The sequence below is a fragment of the Paralichthys olivaceus genome, chromosome 11 (assembly GCF_024713975.1).
Source record: "Paralichthys olivaceus isolate ysfri-2021 chromosome 11, ASM2471397v2, whole genome shotgun sequence".
Classification (NCBI taxonomy): Eukaryota; Metazoa; Chordata; class Actinopteri; order Pleuronectiformes; family Paralichthyidae; genus Paralichthys; species Paralichthys olivaceus.
In genome coordinates, this window is record NC_091103.1 from 5,005,907 (window position 1) to 5,021,987 (window position 16,081).

General features: G+C 41.3%; 1 protein-coding gene across 6 annotated transcripts in view; it reads left to right on the forward strand.

Annotated features, from left to right (window-relative positions):
- clcn2c (chloride channel 2c) overlaps window positions 1-16,081 on the forward strand; it is a 118,647-nt gene that overhangs the window by 30,877 nt on the left and 71,689 nt on the right. For all 6 annotated transcript variants that reach the window (XM_020095153.2, XM_020095154.2, XM_069534101.1 and 3 more), the window contains exon 2: window positions 5,910-6,051. In XM_020095153.2, the coding sequence (XP_019950712.1) occupies window positions 5,910-6,051 (142 nt within the window). The remainder of the gene's footprint in view (window positions 1-5,909; window positions 6,052-16,081) is intronic.

Sequence of the window (16,081 nt, forward strand, 5' to 3'; positions counted from 1 at the left end):
AATAGAGCTGATCTGAAAACGTTTGATGATTGTGATAATCTACGTCCAGATACTATACTCTTTACCACATGAACAGCCAATGAAGTAAGTAGTGATCGGTCATTTTGCATTAACATAAATTATTACTGTAGTCATTCTCAGACAAGGACATTTAATCTTAAATGTTGAATAGTAAAACTTAATGCCCCGAAAATGGTATTCATAACAGCCTTACACTTACACTACTGTTTTTCTAAAGCAGTCATCTGCTCTTAACATTTTGAAGCTGCGCTGTGGTTGAGCAGGATTTCCTCTAAAGGTCACCCAAAAATTTAACAAGGAAGCAGTTTTTTTTCTCCACAAGTTTTATCCTCGTTCGGGTGAAAATGTCTTTACACCATCAAATTCCTTCCCCTGTCCCACACAGTCTCTGCGCCTGGACGCCGCTCACGCAGTCCCTCTGTCAGATGAACTGCACAATGATTTTTTTTTCTGTTCTTCCTTCCTGACACACTTGCTCTCACTCGCATAAAAGAAAATGTAGGAAAAGGTGTGTGTTCAACCTCCCCCCCCCACCCCGACCTGTTAATGTGTGAATGATTGTTTTGAAAAAGAAGGTTGACGGTCAAGAAAGGACACAAGCTTATCAGCTTTTTGTCTCTTTTTACTGCACCACCCTGAATCTCTGAGCCCGTTTTCCATTTCCACTCCACACGCACAGAAACGGGCACGCATGCACGCACGCATGCACGCACGCACGCACGCACGCACGCACGCACGCACGCACGCACGCACACACACACACACACACACACACACACACACACACACACACACACACACACACACACACACACACACTGTCAGGGAGCTCGTTAGGTTGAAGTTGAGTTGTGGCATGCTGGGTGAGAATGTTGAGGCTCCTGGTCATTTGGGGTTGACTTCTTGGACTGTTACCAGCTCTCTCTCGCTCTGTGTGTGTGTGTTGCGTGACATAGTGTGTGGTTCAAAGACTTCTAACATTCACATCAGGCTGAGCTGAGTAGGGATCCCAAATGAGAGAACACAATACGTGAACAGGCCTAAAGAGCTGCAGATACGTCCCTACAAGAAAGAAAGAACAAATTATTGAACAGAATAATCTTTAGATTTCCATATTTGATGTTAAACTTTAATTTAGATGTTCCTCACTGAGTACTGCAATTGCTTTGAACAATTTTGCCATTTATCAAATGAGGATAAAACTGGTTTTGGACTCATCTGTTAAAACAGTATCAAAGCTGGAGGCACATGTGGTTGCATTAGCATTGGCAGCCCTATCGTATCGCCTACCTTGTTATATTGGCCCTAATTCCCACTAGACAGTTTTTTTTCTTTTCATCATGTCGAATCAATACTGCAGCACTGGAAAATGTGTTGTTTGGTCAAAGCTGGTCTCTCCTGATGATAAAAATCATCTCTTACAATTTCTGTGACTCCCCGTGGGTTGACAAACTTCTCTCAGCCATGAATCTGTAAAGTGATTGGCAGAATTGAAGTTTATTTCAGTCTCTTATTCTTCCTGTCTTTTATCAAACCACAAAGAAGAGGACACGATGGGTGGATTTTTTTCGGTTTTACCCTAAATGACCCTTTTCTAGAATTTCAAGAAGACTTGATTGCATAAAAATGGCTCAAGGACAGAGTCTGGACTTATCTCCCGCCTCTATCTCACCTGTTATCTTGCATGTTTTGAGTATCTTAAAACAAGGTCAGTTGACCATTGAGGCGTATTTATGGTGTCTGTCACTTGTTAATTGCAGGTTTGTCAGTTAGTCTTTGAACCGTGTTCTTCCAGCCTTGTAAAATATTTATTATGGAATTATAGGCTGGAAACAAATGACAGCTCTGATTGGATCCTGCGACATCATCTGTCCTGGTCTTTCCCCGTGACTCATACCCAGATGCCGGAAGTTTTTTGTCACCCGTAACCCGGCGGCCTGTACAATGATTCCGGGACAACTTGTTCGTCTGGGATCAATTAGCCAAAGCTGGCAGCCTCTGCTGAGTGCCTGCTCTGACTATGCTGAACATAATGAGAGGCTTTCAACCAGTAATGTCTTTATTCTAGATGGTTATGTTTGTTTTCTTCCTCTGCTCAGATGCAAGTTTTAGTGGGTACATCTGAGAGGCTCTGTTTCTACCCCTTGTTTTGGGGTCTTCTGGCTTTCCAATATATTTGAAGTCTCCTTGTTTCATTAAATCTTAGGGTTGGCAATCATTAATGTGGCCAAGAATTGCAATATAGAATGGCATCTTGGGTAGAATTGTGGTTGGAATTTAATGTCAGAGACCACAAATCGCTTTTCAAATGCTTTCTTTACTGATTTTTCCTCTTTTTCCCACTGTCTGTGTTCATTCCTTCTCTACTCCTATATACTGAAACTCCTCAAGGGATCTTGTGAGGTATTTTCTCAATCAATTAATTGTGTCTACCAATTACAGTTTTATTTTTCAGAATGCCTTTAAATTGGAACTAGTTCCACATTTTAAGAACAGGGGTTTATCAAGAAACCTTCTTTTGAAAACCTTTTTATTCTGCATTGTGTCTGTATCACTGCTGACTAATGCAAAACCATGTGTATAATGCTTAGCTTGTGCTTAAACATGTGGCTAAGCTTAACTAAAGGTATGATGCATCAAATGCAATTACTGCTTGACAATAAGGGAGGATATTAGTTTAATGTGTTTCTGCACAAACAACATTTAATGGCCTTCAGTTTTACCCGCATTGCCCCTTGGATCAGCAAACTGTAATGTACATTATTCAAGTGATTAACAAGTTAAAAACAGTGAACATCCAATCTGAGAGTCAAAATGTTTTTTGATTGTAATGCAAATGATACTGACCATCACTTCCAACATTGCCAAACACTGGCCTCTGCTGACACTGGGATCTAAACTCCCTGACGGACACTCGGACAGAGCCCCTTGCTCTTCTGTCATCTCAAACCCCAGCATACAGTACATGTGGAAATATAGCACATTTCCTGTACAACTGAATGTAAATTGACACCATGATTTAGTGGGTGTAAGCTGCAGTGTTTGCCATTACCTCCTTCCATCTTCATGAGTCTTTGCTAAGTGATGCGCCATGGGCAAGACATTTCTCTTGCAACATCTGAGTCTGGGCTTTGGTTTGAGCACTGTTTTGGGGACCGATCGGCGCATCATTTGCATAGTACATTGTTCTGGAGCAGACTGAATACACAAACAATGTTCATGCAACTAAGGCAGCCACTCTCGTTGCACCAAGTTCCTTGTTTTAACTTGACTGGTTGTTCTCCTGTTCAGAATTACTCTGTGTTCTTTGTCAAATTCACTGTCCTCCATGATTATATTTGTTGCCTACTTATAAATTATCCTTCTGCATTCATACCATTAGGAAGAGGGCAAAGCGTTGTCCACATTAGCAAAAAATATTACCATAATCAGTTTGATTTGTGACACAACAAAATAAAAAGAGCATTGTGGGCACAGAGTAGGCTCAGAGCTCCTCCACCTGTACCAGAGGATTAATCAGCGCAGATTGATCCTCTGGTACAAAAGGCAGCAGCAGAGCTGTCTCAAATATAGACACCGACACGCGAGAGACGATGCTGAGCTGAAAAACCGAGGTGCCAGCTGAAAGAGCAAAGCAGTAGAGTGTGATATTAGATAGAGCATAGAAGGAAAGAGGACATTGTTTCTATCATTTCAAGATATAGAATCACAGTCACAGTCATAAAACATTGGCAGAATGTTTCTTGCTTCAGATGTGCAGAAATCAACAAATGCAAATTTGCACAGGAAAAGATGAACTGAAACCGTCATCATGCAGAGAGGTGGAGGTGATACATTGCAAACTTGGTGCTTGGCTTAGACGACCTTCTATTGAGCATCTTATGAGAGATGCAGATGGCCACTAGATGAATCATGTCTGCCGACGCCTGAGCCATTTAAAGAAGCCTTGTGGTGCTCGTACTAGTGCTGATTTCAGCGACGAGGCTGCCAGAATTTTATCGACCCTAGTGACACAGTTGTAGAGGTTTAGAAATACCAAACATGTTTGATATGGACAGAAAACAAAACACAGGAATGTGGTAAAACACAGCAGTTGTTGACCTTTTCACAGTGTGGTTGTGAGGAGGCCTTGTCAAGCGTGACGTTAACCTTTCTGTTAATGGCTACCTGCATTTTTTTCAGGTGAATGTCCTTGATCCTGTGTTCTGACTGACAGTCCTTCAATTTAAAATCTTGTTCTGCCGTCGTTAAACCTGCTGTGATAGTTGACCCCAATAAAACCAGCTGTGAACTCAATGATTTTACAGTCCACACCAACCTCTGTGTGTGTGTGTGAGACTAAATAAAGCCAGCGGGCCTCCTGTTTGTATGCATGATGGACGTTGTTTACAAGATGCCAAGCACATCTCTGTGCTTTGTTCAATCAGGCCAAGAAATGTATGTCTGCCTCAAGTGTTTATTTTATCCTGACATGCAAGGAAATTAAGTGAATCCAGACATTTTATTATTGAAACAAAAATGCAATGTGCATATTGCCTCGCTTGGTAAATGCAGCCGTTTCTGTCTGAAATGCAAAATGGGAATTCACGGTTCGGTTCATTTATAATTATTAAATATTAAACAACTAACATTTGAAACAGTCATGAGAAGAACTCTAGAGAACATGTTGGACAATACATGTTACATCTTATGTTCCTTTTTTATGCCGTGTGTGTGTGTGTGTGTGTGTGTCTGTGTGTCAACCACATGTGGAATACTAATGTAGCCTTGATAACAATGATGACAACATTCTAATATCAATGGCAGCACCATCCGCATGGATTCCTGAGAAGAGAGACGGTCTATGCGTTTACAGCTGGAAAGAGGCCACAGCAGGAGGCAGAATGAGCCTTCCCCTTCAGCTCTGCACCACAGGGTTGAGATTTGAAGCGTAATAAGATGAAATCTCAGAGATTTAAACACATTCTGTGAAAAATACTTTCACAGCTGGAGCAGTTTTGCAGTACTGATAAAACTGTGGGGTTTTCAGGAATTGCTGACAAAGTTTCTGGTGCTTATTAATGTCAATCTATTATGCTTTTTTTCTGACAATCCAAAGAAAATGTGGAATCTCAAAAAAGAAAAAGCCTGTAGACATTCTGACGCAGGATTTATTGGCCGACAAGATAATGTAGCTTCTGTAGGCCACAGTCTGGCCGGTCTGTAACTTTAATCATCTGATGAGTTTAATGATAATGTTTGATTCTATATCCAACATTTGCCCATCAACAACTCTTGTACAGCTGAAATCATCCCTGGTGACCTTGATTAGCTTTCTGTGTTATGACGGGGGGCCAGGATGAAGTCATTAGTGACTGTTCCTGTCCACCACCCAGGGGCATTATGGGAGGGGAGCCGGTCTCTGGGCTGTGTACAAAACTTGGTGCTTCCTGTCTCTTGGACTGCTGACTTGACGTCTTTTTTTGTGTGCATGTGTGAGGGGTGTTATACAGAGAGAGAGAGAGTGTGTGTGTGTGTGTTGTGTTTCCTTTCAGGAAATGATTTTTCTTTCTCAGGAGTTCAGTTTAGGATAAAGGTTCTGAAGGTATCCCTCCACCCTGACCTCTGACCTGTAAGCCTAGGGATGGTGCAGAGGTCCTTCAGGTCATTATTAGTTTGACCAAAGCCAACGGCAATGCATATATTACATCTGCACAAACCAGTCTGTGTTTTTGTTTGTAGATATCAAGTCCAAAAATTAAAAAGCATCTGGAAAAATGGGGGGAAAAAAAGATTTTCCTCAATCTGTAGTTTTGACTTCTCCCTGTCATGATTTACAGTTATGGTCCCCTTGTTGGCGTTTGTGTTTACATTGAATTCCTAAGCTAATGCTCTGTGTCTGTCTCCAGATGTATGGGCGCTACACACAGGAACTCGGGGTGTACGCCAAAGAGGAGGCTGCTCGGCTGAGGGAGAGCGGGCAGAGGCGATCGGTCAGCCGGACTCTGGACCTGCTGGAGTACGACAAGGGACGATGTGCCAAGTGTCGCAGTAAGTTTCAAACCTTCTCACAGCTGCAATCAGAGGAACATGCAACTGAAGCAGCCACTGAAGCAGGAACCTTTTTTCCCTTTAAAAGACTGATGTGCATTCACCTTGAAAAATGGCTAATTGTATATTTGTTTGTAAGTTGTGTGTAACAAGAAGAGTGTGCAGCCCTTGCCCACTCGACTATGAAGGTGCTTATTATCCAAACTTAGAATTCTTTTAAAGATATTTTTTACACATTTATTTGACAGGAGAGTACAAATGTAACACGGGCGATTCACCTAACCACTCGTTTTTTTAAACACCGACACACCCACGATGGTCAAAAGTGCATTTGCCATTTCTGGTGCTGGACGGGTAAATGACAACTGCATTGTTCTGGAACTACCAGAGACACTTGTGTTCCCCAATTCATGGAAAGTAGTTTGTTATGGACCAGAAAAACACCAGACATCTCCCAACTGAGACAGTGGTATTTGTGAGTTGTGGTCAGGGGGGGGGGGGGGACTCAATTCTTGGCCGTCTGGAAATTTTAAGAACTTGGATAGACAGAAATAAAATATTAAATAAATGCCTGAAGTGAAGAAAGACCAAAAAAGGAAAGAAAAAATATTGTCCATTATATCTTCCACATTAGAAGAAATAGTAAGAGTGTACGCACCATGAAGAAGCCTGAGCCACCTTCAGTATCACCGCCCAGAGGGGAACATCATTTCTACATTACCTTGGTGTTGAAAATGTTACCCAGTAGACACTTTCAGCTGCTCTAAAAGAGATTGAATGTCTCAGTGATCTCTGCTCTGGGAGCATTGATCGTGCTGGACAGTGGGATAGAAAAGAACTACTGAAGATATGCTGCAGCGCTGAACAGAGCCCCCTGCATGGATGGATGTGTGTGTGTGTTTTTGTGTGTGTGTGTGTGTGGATGGGATGTCGTGTGTATCCAGCATTCAGGTGGATCCATGTGCACATTCCTCCCCCTTTTATCTTTGGACTGTTGGCAGTGTTAATAATGAGATTAGATAAGACTGTGTATAGGACACATAAGAGGATAAAACAGGCTTTAAACACCAGTAGGAATTATGATTTAGAGCCACATGACAGAGGGCATGTTCTGTCACAGCCACACAAACACACACCATCACTGTTAGGTGTTAAGTTTGTGATGCAATGATTTAAATCATGCTCAGGCTTTATTTGTCTGATCTGGTGACATTGGCTCCGCTTACTGGTTTTTGACTTATCTTTCATCTCCTCCTCATATTTCATTCTGTGTCTTTTCTTAATCACACTTCTTTTCTTATTCTCAACCTTAACCTCTCAATCTTAAATCGATATATATCGCAAATCAATCAAATCAGTGCCACTGCTCTGGGGAACGTTACTCTGCAGGTCAACAAGTGATGTTTTCTAATCACTCACACTTAGAACTGATCTTTGTGTGTTCCTGGATAAACAGGGTGTCGCTTCTTCTGCAACAATGAAGTTAAAAGTTGAGTGAAAAATCTATAGGAAGAACTTCTGCCTGCAGGAGTGTGTGTCTGCGTGTCTCTGCCCCTCTTCACACAATCTGATGAGCACATTTATTTAGTCAATAATTGACGGTGTCAGTTCATTGCTCCGGATCGTCCCGGTCACTTTAACACTGATGTCCTTATTGTGCGTGCCATGTTACGTCTCGTGTAGAGTAGCAGGTTTAAACATGTGTCTCACAAACTGTAGAGTTAATCAAACAAACACGAGGTAAACCTCAGTAATAACTTGTGATCAATGATGCCGTTCATGGTTTAAGTGTAAAGTGAGCGCAGGTCAGCGGGGGATTGAGGAGGAAGCAGACTCTGACATGAGACTCTGACACATACAGGACGGCCGGACCTTTAATGAGCGTCTGTCCTGATCATGAAGCAGCGCTGGTTATAATTATTCAGCGGAGAGAGTTCAGTAAGTGATGTATAAAGGTCTTAACTTCAACTGCCATCCTCGTCACCTCTTTTGTAGCCCTGATAAGAAATCTTAAAGCAACGCGAGTCTACAAGTGTTGATCAATTGAGTTGGGCTTCGAGTTCAGAGCGATTGAGCATTTGTCATGTCGAGAAAACACAGCCCATCAATCGCTTAACCAGAGCTGTGACTGCATAGTCCCACACATTGAACTGAAACCTGGCCCAACAGTTTCTCATAATCCTCGGTTTACTGAACCAGAAGTGCTGATGCTATAACAAATACACCAAACTCTGGAATTTTTGTTATTTTCAAAGATTCCTTGCTGAATATTTGAGATGAATGCTTGTATTCAATTACTTCTGTGTCTTTTTAACTGACAAACAGTTCAGCATTACTCTTGAACTTCCTGGGCCTGATTCCAGCAGTTCAGGCTGCTGATAGTTACTTTCTTCTTGTGGGAGATCATATCCCTTTGCTAAATTTACATGGTGCAAGATCAGCCATTTATGGTACAGAGTTAGAGAATAAAACAGGGCAACATGCACCATCCAAATGAGTCTGACTCAAAGTTTAGAGAAGAACTTATTGCAGGTTCACTGTTGGTTGAATCAGTCGATGGCCAGATGCTCAAATGAACATTGAAACACTGAAATACATTGGAATTCATTTTTATAAAGATGGAGGACTGTGGATATTTGCTCAATCCATTGCTAAAATATCAGGAGACATTTCTTTAAGTCCAGTATGAACAGGAGGAATTGTTAAACCAAGCAACTCCTGTTTCCTGTTAAGACAATAAAAATTGTGAACTTGTTCTTTGACACTTGGCTCCAGACGATGAAGGAAGAACTCATCGTCCAATTTAGCAAAATTCTTCAGCGGGCAAGCAGCGATTTAAAAGGTGACAATGACATTTGTGGCTTTTGCAGGGTCGCAAACTTTGTGTTTCAGGTTTTGACAAAAAGTTTGTAACAAAAGTTTTGAAGAAGAGGAAAAGAGGAGTTCTGTGTAAACAGAGTGCCCTCTGCTGCTGAGAAGTAACCAATGCAGCCACAAGCAATCACATTGGCACTGTTGATCCAAACGCTGCAGATCTTTGTGTGTGTATGTGTGTATGTGTGTATGTCCTCTGCTCTCATCTCAGTGATGAGTGTTGCTCTTGTTCTGCTGGCAGCTGATGAGTCAGCTTTACATCTCACTCTTCCTCCTCTTCCTCCTCCTCTTCCTTCTCTCATCTTCTTTGTGAGTATCTGGACACCAAAATTTCGGTGATTGTATTGATTTGTCCCTTAGGAGGTAGATTCAGAGATAAGAGATGTGGTCTGGATTGCATTGCGGCTACACACACACACACACACACACACACACACACACACACACACACACACACTCCCTCTGCATGAGAAAAGGGAAAATATGAACTCACAGTGAGTAAAAGGCAAAAAAACATGAAGCTACTGGCTGAAAATATATGTAAATATAAAACTCATACATATTTGTCTTTATTACAGCAGCTGCTGTGGGAGACAGGGAGATGCGTTGACTCTCTCTCTAACACACACACACACACACACACACACACACACACACACACACACACACACACACACACACACACACACACACACACACACACAGTGTGGTAGCTGGTACGGCTCCAAGCATTGTTCAGTGTAAAAACATGACGGCACGGCATCTGAATCCACAGGTAGTGTCTCTTTAATTATGGCCAGCAGTGCAGCAGACAGCCACAGTATATCACAGTATATAGCAGGGGTGGGGCCATTTAAATTTAATGACATCCTTCGAGGGTCATTTTAAATTATTGAAGACTATATCACACTTACCTCTACTGTGACGGCTGAACTGATCGTTTGGAAGCGTCTGATGTCAGATGGTTGTGACGACAATGATGATGATGATGATGATGATGCTCACTTCTTAGTCTTTAAAATCAAAATTGTATTTTTTTATAAGCTGTGTAATCCAGAGTATATCCAGCCCAAAAGAATTTGACATTTCTCCAAAGTACAGAACTTCACCAGTGCTCAGATTAAGGTAGCTGAGCCCAGTATAGCACTTGTGAGGTCCAGAATTGATTTTCTCTTATCTTATTTTTTATTTTTTTTAGGTTTCAGCTGGTGACTTTTAGAACTAAGTGGTTCTGCTCCTTCAGATATATCCCCACATCTATCGTTCACTAATGAGCCAGAGCAGCTTCACCTTTTCCCAAAGCTGTGGAAAAGCTGAGTGGATCGTTTTTTAAGGTTACTGTTCATTCTTTGAAGATCAAATAATGGGAGTAACTTGTTCCGAATCACTTGACATTTGACAAACGGACATTTATGGACTCCCAGCGCTGTGCAGATACTTTCATGAGTTAATAAGTTGCTTTTATTGCTTTGATTTCCCGATGACAGGAATATCCGAAGGTGGAAAACTTTTTACATGGCCTTTTAAACTAAGTTCCCATTTGACACAATGCAGCAGTGGGAGTGATGATGCTGTCAGTGAGGAATCAAGGTTTATAGATTTCAGCTTTAACAGCCATCTACTAATTAAATACATCATAACCTATTTCAACCTATTAACCTCTTACACGTCCAGTGTGTTAGATTTAGTTGAAAGGGATCAATTGTCAGAAATTAAATACAAAATAAACCGAGTGAAGTTTTCACTAGTGTGTTTCATCTAAATCATAGAAATTGTTGTTTTGTTTACCCTATTGGGCCCTTAATTTTAAATTCTGTATATCTTGGCTTTTCATTTACCTTAGAATTGTTTCAGTGAACTAATCTACATGAGGATTTTCAACAATCTCAGCTCATTACTACAGAAAAAATACAAACAAGGAGCAAGCAAAGCCAAGTGCGTGTTCAAACCCACAGTGCCTCTTCATTCGGAGACCAGAAAGCTCTCCGGTGTGGTCTTCGGGGGAAAGGCTGCGCTGCTGTGAGTGTGCCGGCCAGCAGGGTGCAGCATTGAGCTTCACTGCGGCACAGTCACATGGCAGATGGAGGCTTATGTACCAGAGCATTGGAAGAAATAAAGCAAACCGCAGTGAGGGAGTGCGGTCCTGGCAGTGTCCTCTTCCACACTGGTGGTTTGCGTGTGGGTCTTTGTGTTATCTCAGGGTGTCAGTGAGCCTCCTCTCAGCCTCAAGCCAGCTGCTGGTTCATGCAGCATCAGTTGGTCACAAATTATGATTTGTATGTTTTTTCACCTTTATCCAATTATGTTTTTTGCCTTTTCACATGAAGTTGAAATGTGAAATAAGATTCAAGAAAAAGTAATTTCCTTCTGTTTTAGAATTGCAGGTGAAAATTTAACTTTTTTCTTCCATGAGTCTTATTGTGATCGAAAGGTTCAGACCATTTTTAAATTGAATCCCTGCAACACACAGGGTTAAAAGGCGTGTGTGTGTGTCTGTGTGTGTGTGTGTTGGGGGGGGGTTTGACTGCAGCATAACCAATTTTTTTAAAAGAGCTCAGCCACGAGAACACGCACAACATTTCCAGCTGACAGTTGCGCTGCCACACACTGAGAGACACACACACACACACACACACTGAGCAGCGGCAGAAGGTAACTCACAGTGAAGCACCAATTCAAATCCCATCCAAGCTTTATTTAAGCACAGATGTGACTAAGTGATCTGATGGGACTTGCCAAAGCAAATCTACTTCAGCCCCTTTGGCCGTGTTTTCTTTTTCTCTGCTTCTTTCTCTCAGTGAAACAAAGAGAAACTTTCTGATTATTAAATATCTGATTTTATCTCTTCATTTCAAACTGCATTTCTTTTTTTTGCCTGTTACTGATGGACAGGGGCTCGGATCTCTTCAACCTTTTTTTAACCGAAAGTATGTGTGTGTGGGGGGGGGGGGCGGAACTCTGACTGGAGTCACTGTGCCCACTGCGTTTTGAGGGTTAAGACTTATTAATTTGAGATATAGGATTACAATATGGGTAGAGTTAAGGTCAGACATTTAGTTGTGATGGGTGTTGTGTTACAGAATGCATTAGGTCAATGAGTGTCTGTCTGTTTGTGTATGTGTGTGCGCAACATGTGTCAAGGCTGCTGTCATTCATTCTCTGGTTGATGTCACAGGCTCCCACATGGGCTCCCAGCATCCCAGAAGGGGTACACACACACACACACACACACACACACACACACACACACACACACACACACACACACACACACACACACACACACACACACACAAAAGCGTGATATCAGCAGCTGTGGCCTGAGGGTGATGAAATATACACAGCTGTCTTTTTCAGTTCTCCTTCTCCCTCTGTCTCTCTCTCTTTCTTTCCCTCGGTCCACCTGCACCACTATGTCATTTAATTGGTTCCAAGTCTCACACACACAGACTCACACACACACACAGCATTTTGCTTCAACAGGTGTGATGTCAGCAGTAGCTCAGCATGGCGCCGCATGTTGCTATGGTGACCGGCAGGCGCCTAGCGACCAACAGTTGCTCACATGCTGTCATTTTCTTTTTCTTCTTTGCTTTCCCCTTTTGTCTCCTTGTCTCCGCTACTCCCCTCGTTTCTTCCTCCTTTTCTCCTCCTTCGGTTTCTCTCTCTCTCCGTCTGTATTCTCTCACTCGCTCCATCATCGGTCGTGTAAGATCTGGATTTAAAAAGTCCAGATGTATGGACGCATTTTTCATGGGACACACACACGACAATGCGTGCACTCATGAAAACACGCACTGACCCACATGTGCACACTTTAATACTCGTTAACCGTTTTATCACTTCCCTTGTTGTCACTTAGGTGACCTTTAAGTTTGTAAAATCTTATCTACAGTGTGTGTGTGAGTGTGTTTGTGCATGCATGCTTATTTGTGAGTGTGTGTGTGAGTGCACCTGCAGCTGTGTGTGAATTAATAAATGTGTCCTCTCTCTAATGCCCCCTGACGTGTTGTCACAGCAGTTTCGGAAAGATTACCAAAACACATTTCCAATTCAACACTACCAAAATATGTCTCCAAATAAATGAATGAATGTAAATGTGAAGAAAAAAAAGTATTTCAGTTGAAGACAAACTGTTAATAAGATATACTGCAGTGTACCAAAACTGGACCCAGACAGGATTTTCTAATTCAGTATATTTTTAATGTTGATAATTTGCCAAATTAAAGTAAAGACTTACGTCAGCAGGGCTCAGGCTGCAGCATTTGACTAAGCAATATTTTTTAAGAATATAAATCCAAGGTAAATTGTTTGTTTCTCTTTAGGGATGGAAAATGGAAATTACTTCGATTTTATTGTTTGGTAGTTTTGCTTTATTCAACTGAAATGATGAATTAATTATCAACAGAACTGCTGGTTGATTAATCACCTTAATGTTTCAGCTGTTTACATGGTAGCACAGAAAGTTTCGGGCTGTGTGTGTCAGCTTGTAGGACTCAACAACTTGAACAGTACAACTAAACTACACACCTGTAACGTGTAGTTATGGAACTGCTGGCATTATAATGTGTCCACTGCTCCCGTAAGACATCAGCTACTTTCATATTGTGCACCTGCAGCCACTTCTTAACTCTGAAGTAGCAGAAAGCGAAGGTACCAGAGACCGTGTGATTGGATTATGGTGTACGGCACACTTCACCTCAGCTTGGACCATTTACCAAATCAACAGGTAGTGCAGTGAATTGGCAACGTTAACCTGGACGTGTTCTATAAGAACACACGCTGTGTAATCATTTACACACACTCACTAAAACCCACGCAGGCTTTGTGAATATCCGGCATGTGTTTACAGGTGTGTTGGGCACCGTGCAATTTTAACACACAATCTTTTTCACATTGAATTGCCAGCCAAGTCCAGGAAACACACACACACACACACACACACACACACACACACACACACACTGTGTTACATTGCTGCTTGTGTGGCTGATGGTTTTTGTGAATGTGTGTGCGCGTCTGGGAACTTTTACTTTTATATATCAAGTAACCAAGGAGACATGGGCCACTGATCAATATTTGATTCACTGTCACTCTAGCAGATTGTGTGTGTGTGTGTGTGTGTGTGTTGTCCATTGGTTTTACTATAGAGGTTGTGGCATTAGTCCAATGTGCTTGTCAGCAGAGCGAGTGGTCAATAGCAGCAGTGTTGGCTTACATAGATTAGTATTATTTCAGGGACAGTAGGTTTGGCCAAGATGGCACCAATACCACTGCTGGCTGGGGCCACTTCCAGTTTGATATATACATGCAACTGTTCCCTGCAGCTTCTTCGGGGGACAGAATGGAATAAAGTCAACTAAGATCTCAGACTGATGATTTACTTTCACGGGCCCTCACCTGTAAATGGTTTTATAATTTATGCGAACATGCAGCGTTGTCGTAAAGTTTTGGTTATTTCACACGAGAGATCTTATTTTTGTCAGCGCGTGCAGAGCTCGGCCGGGAGAAGATGATGTTGTCATGTATTTCCATGCAGTGATCAAACTTTAGGGAAGAAAAACGAGACATCTTCATTTGTCTTATTTTAAGTTCGAGAGATAAAAATGCTCTTATTTGTGAAAGTACTGATCCCATAGTCTCTGTGGGTTAAATCTTGAGTCAAATGTTTCTCTCACATTGCAAAGCTGCTTTAATTGGGTCTCAGTCTCCCATTAATGCATTCATTATAATAGTTATGTGCCAATTACCCGTCAATATAAATAAATCTTGAAGCTGTCAAGTGTCATTATGTCAGATGTAACTTGCAGTGATGTTAGGCACTCGTTTGCATAATGGTATGTTAAATCTGAGGTTTTCACTGTATGGACACATATACTTTTTTTTTTTACTCTATTTGGGCAAATCATGGAAAACTAATTCACAGTTAACAATTTATCTTTGCTGCTCAGGCAAATTAGAAGTTGAAATTTAACACAACAGTTAAAAATGATAAACATACAAATATGAATAAGTGTTAAAACTCTTATAATATAAAGATTTAACAGACAAAATCACATAATAAACAATAATTTAATACAGTGAGTAAGTCTCAGTGCTTCATACAGCTGATATTGATTTTTTCTCCGCCTCCGTGTATGAAGGATTTGCCCAAACCTAATGTGAACAAAGAAAACCTCTGTAATAGTCTTTAATATTTATATTTAAAAACTGGCAACACAAAATGAGCTCATTTAGACGTTTTTGATTCAGTACAGAAGACATGATCAGGTGTCAGCCACATTCATTTTTTCATTCTCAGAGGAAAGATCAGTGATGAAGCGGTTTTTTCCCCTATTGACAGATACTGTCACTGAGGGACTCACAGCGTTGCCAAAGTCATCAAGTTTCTAAATCTGCTGGGAGCAGTTTTAAAGAGTAATGCTGAACCCAGGTCAAGTTTCTCTCTGCCTACTGGATGAGTTTGAAAAATGCTGGAGCTTGAAGGTAAAGAAAGGGGGAGAGCAGGGGTTCAATCTGCTTGTTGAGAGGAGGAGAAGGAGTTATTTGTCCTCCCAGCAGTATAATAAACTGGTGAAGAAAGTTGGAGGTAATAAAATGCAATAATAAAAGTTTATACTTCCCATACTCATTGTATTTATACGGTGCAGTTTTATAAAAAAAAGTGAATTATTGATTAATCCCTCGGAAACACATTCTTATTTATAATGGATATTCTGTCATAAGTTACAATAAAAACAGATTTACTTCTTAATTAAGCTGCATCTGAGGTGAATCAGAAACAGCTCTGTGTGGTGAGTCTTTACTGCAGCGGTTACCAGGTCAAAGTTTTATTGATACCATCATTAATTTTTATGTGTTTGGATTGTGAAATCAACATGTGGTTTTTAGAGGCGGCTCCTCTCACTCTCTCTGAAATCGATGCTTGTTAAACTCCAAAGGCACAAAATAATTCTTATTCTACTTTTCAGTTATTATGCAACATTTTTTATGTTTGTATTTCAATCTTGTTGATCTTCCTCTGTGCTCTCAAGTTATTGCTTTTATTTCCTCCTTCCCCTCCATCCTCCTCCCTTATCTCCCCGTCCTTCCTTCATCTCTGCCTCTCATCTGTGCTCCTCTACCGTCTCCTACTCTGTCTCCCTTTTGTTTCTGT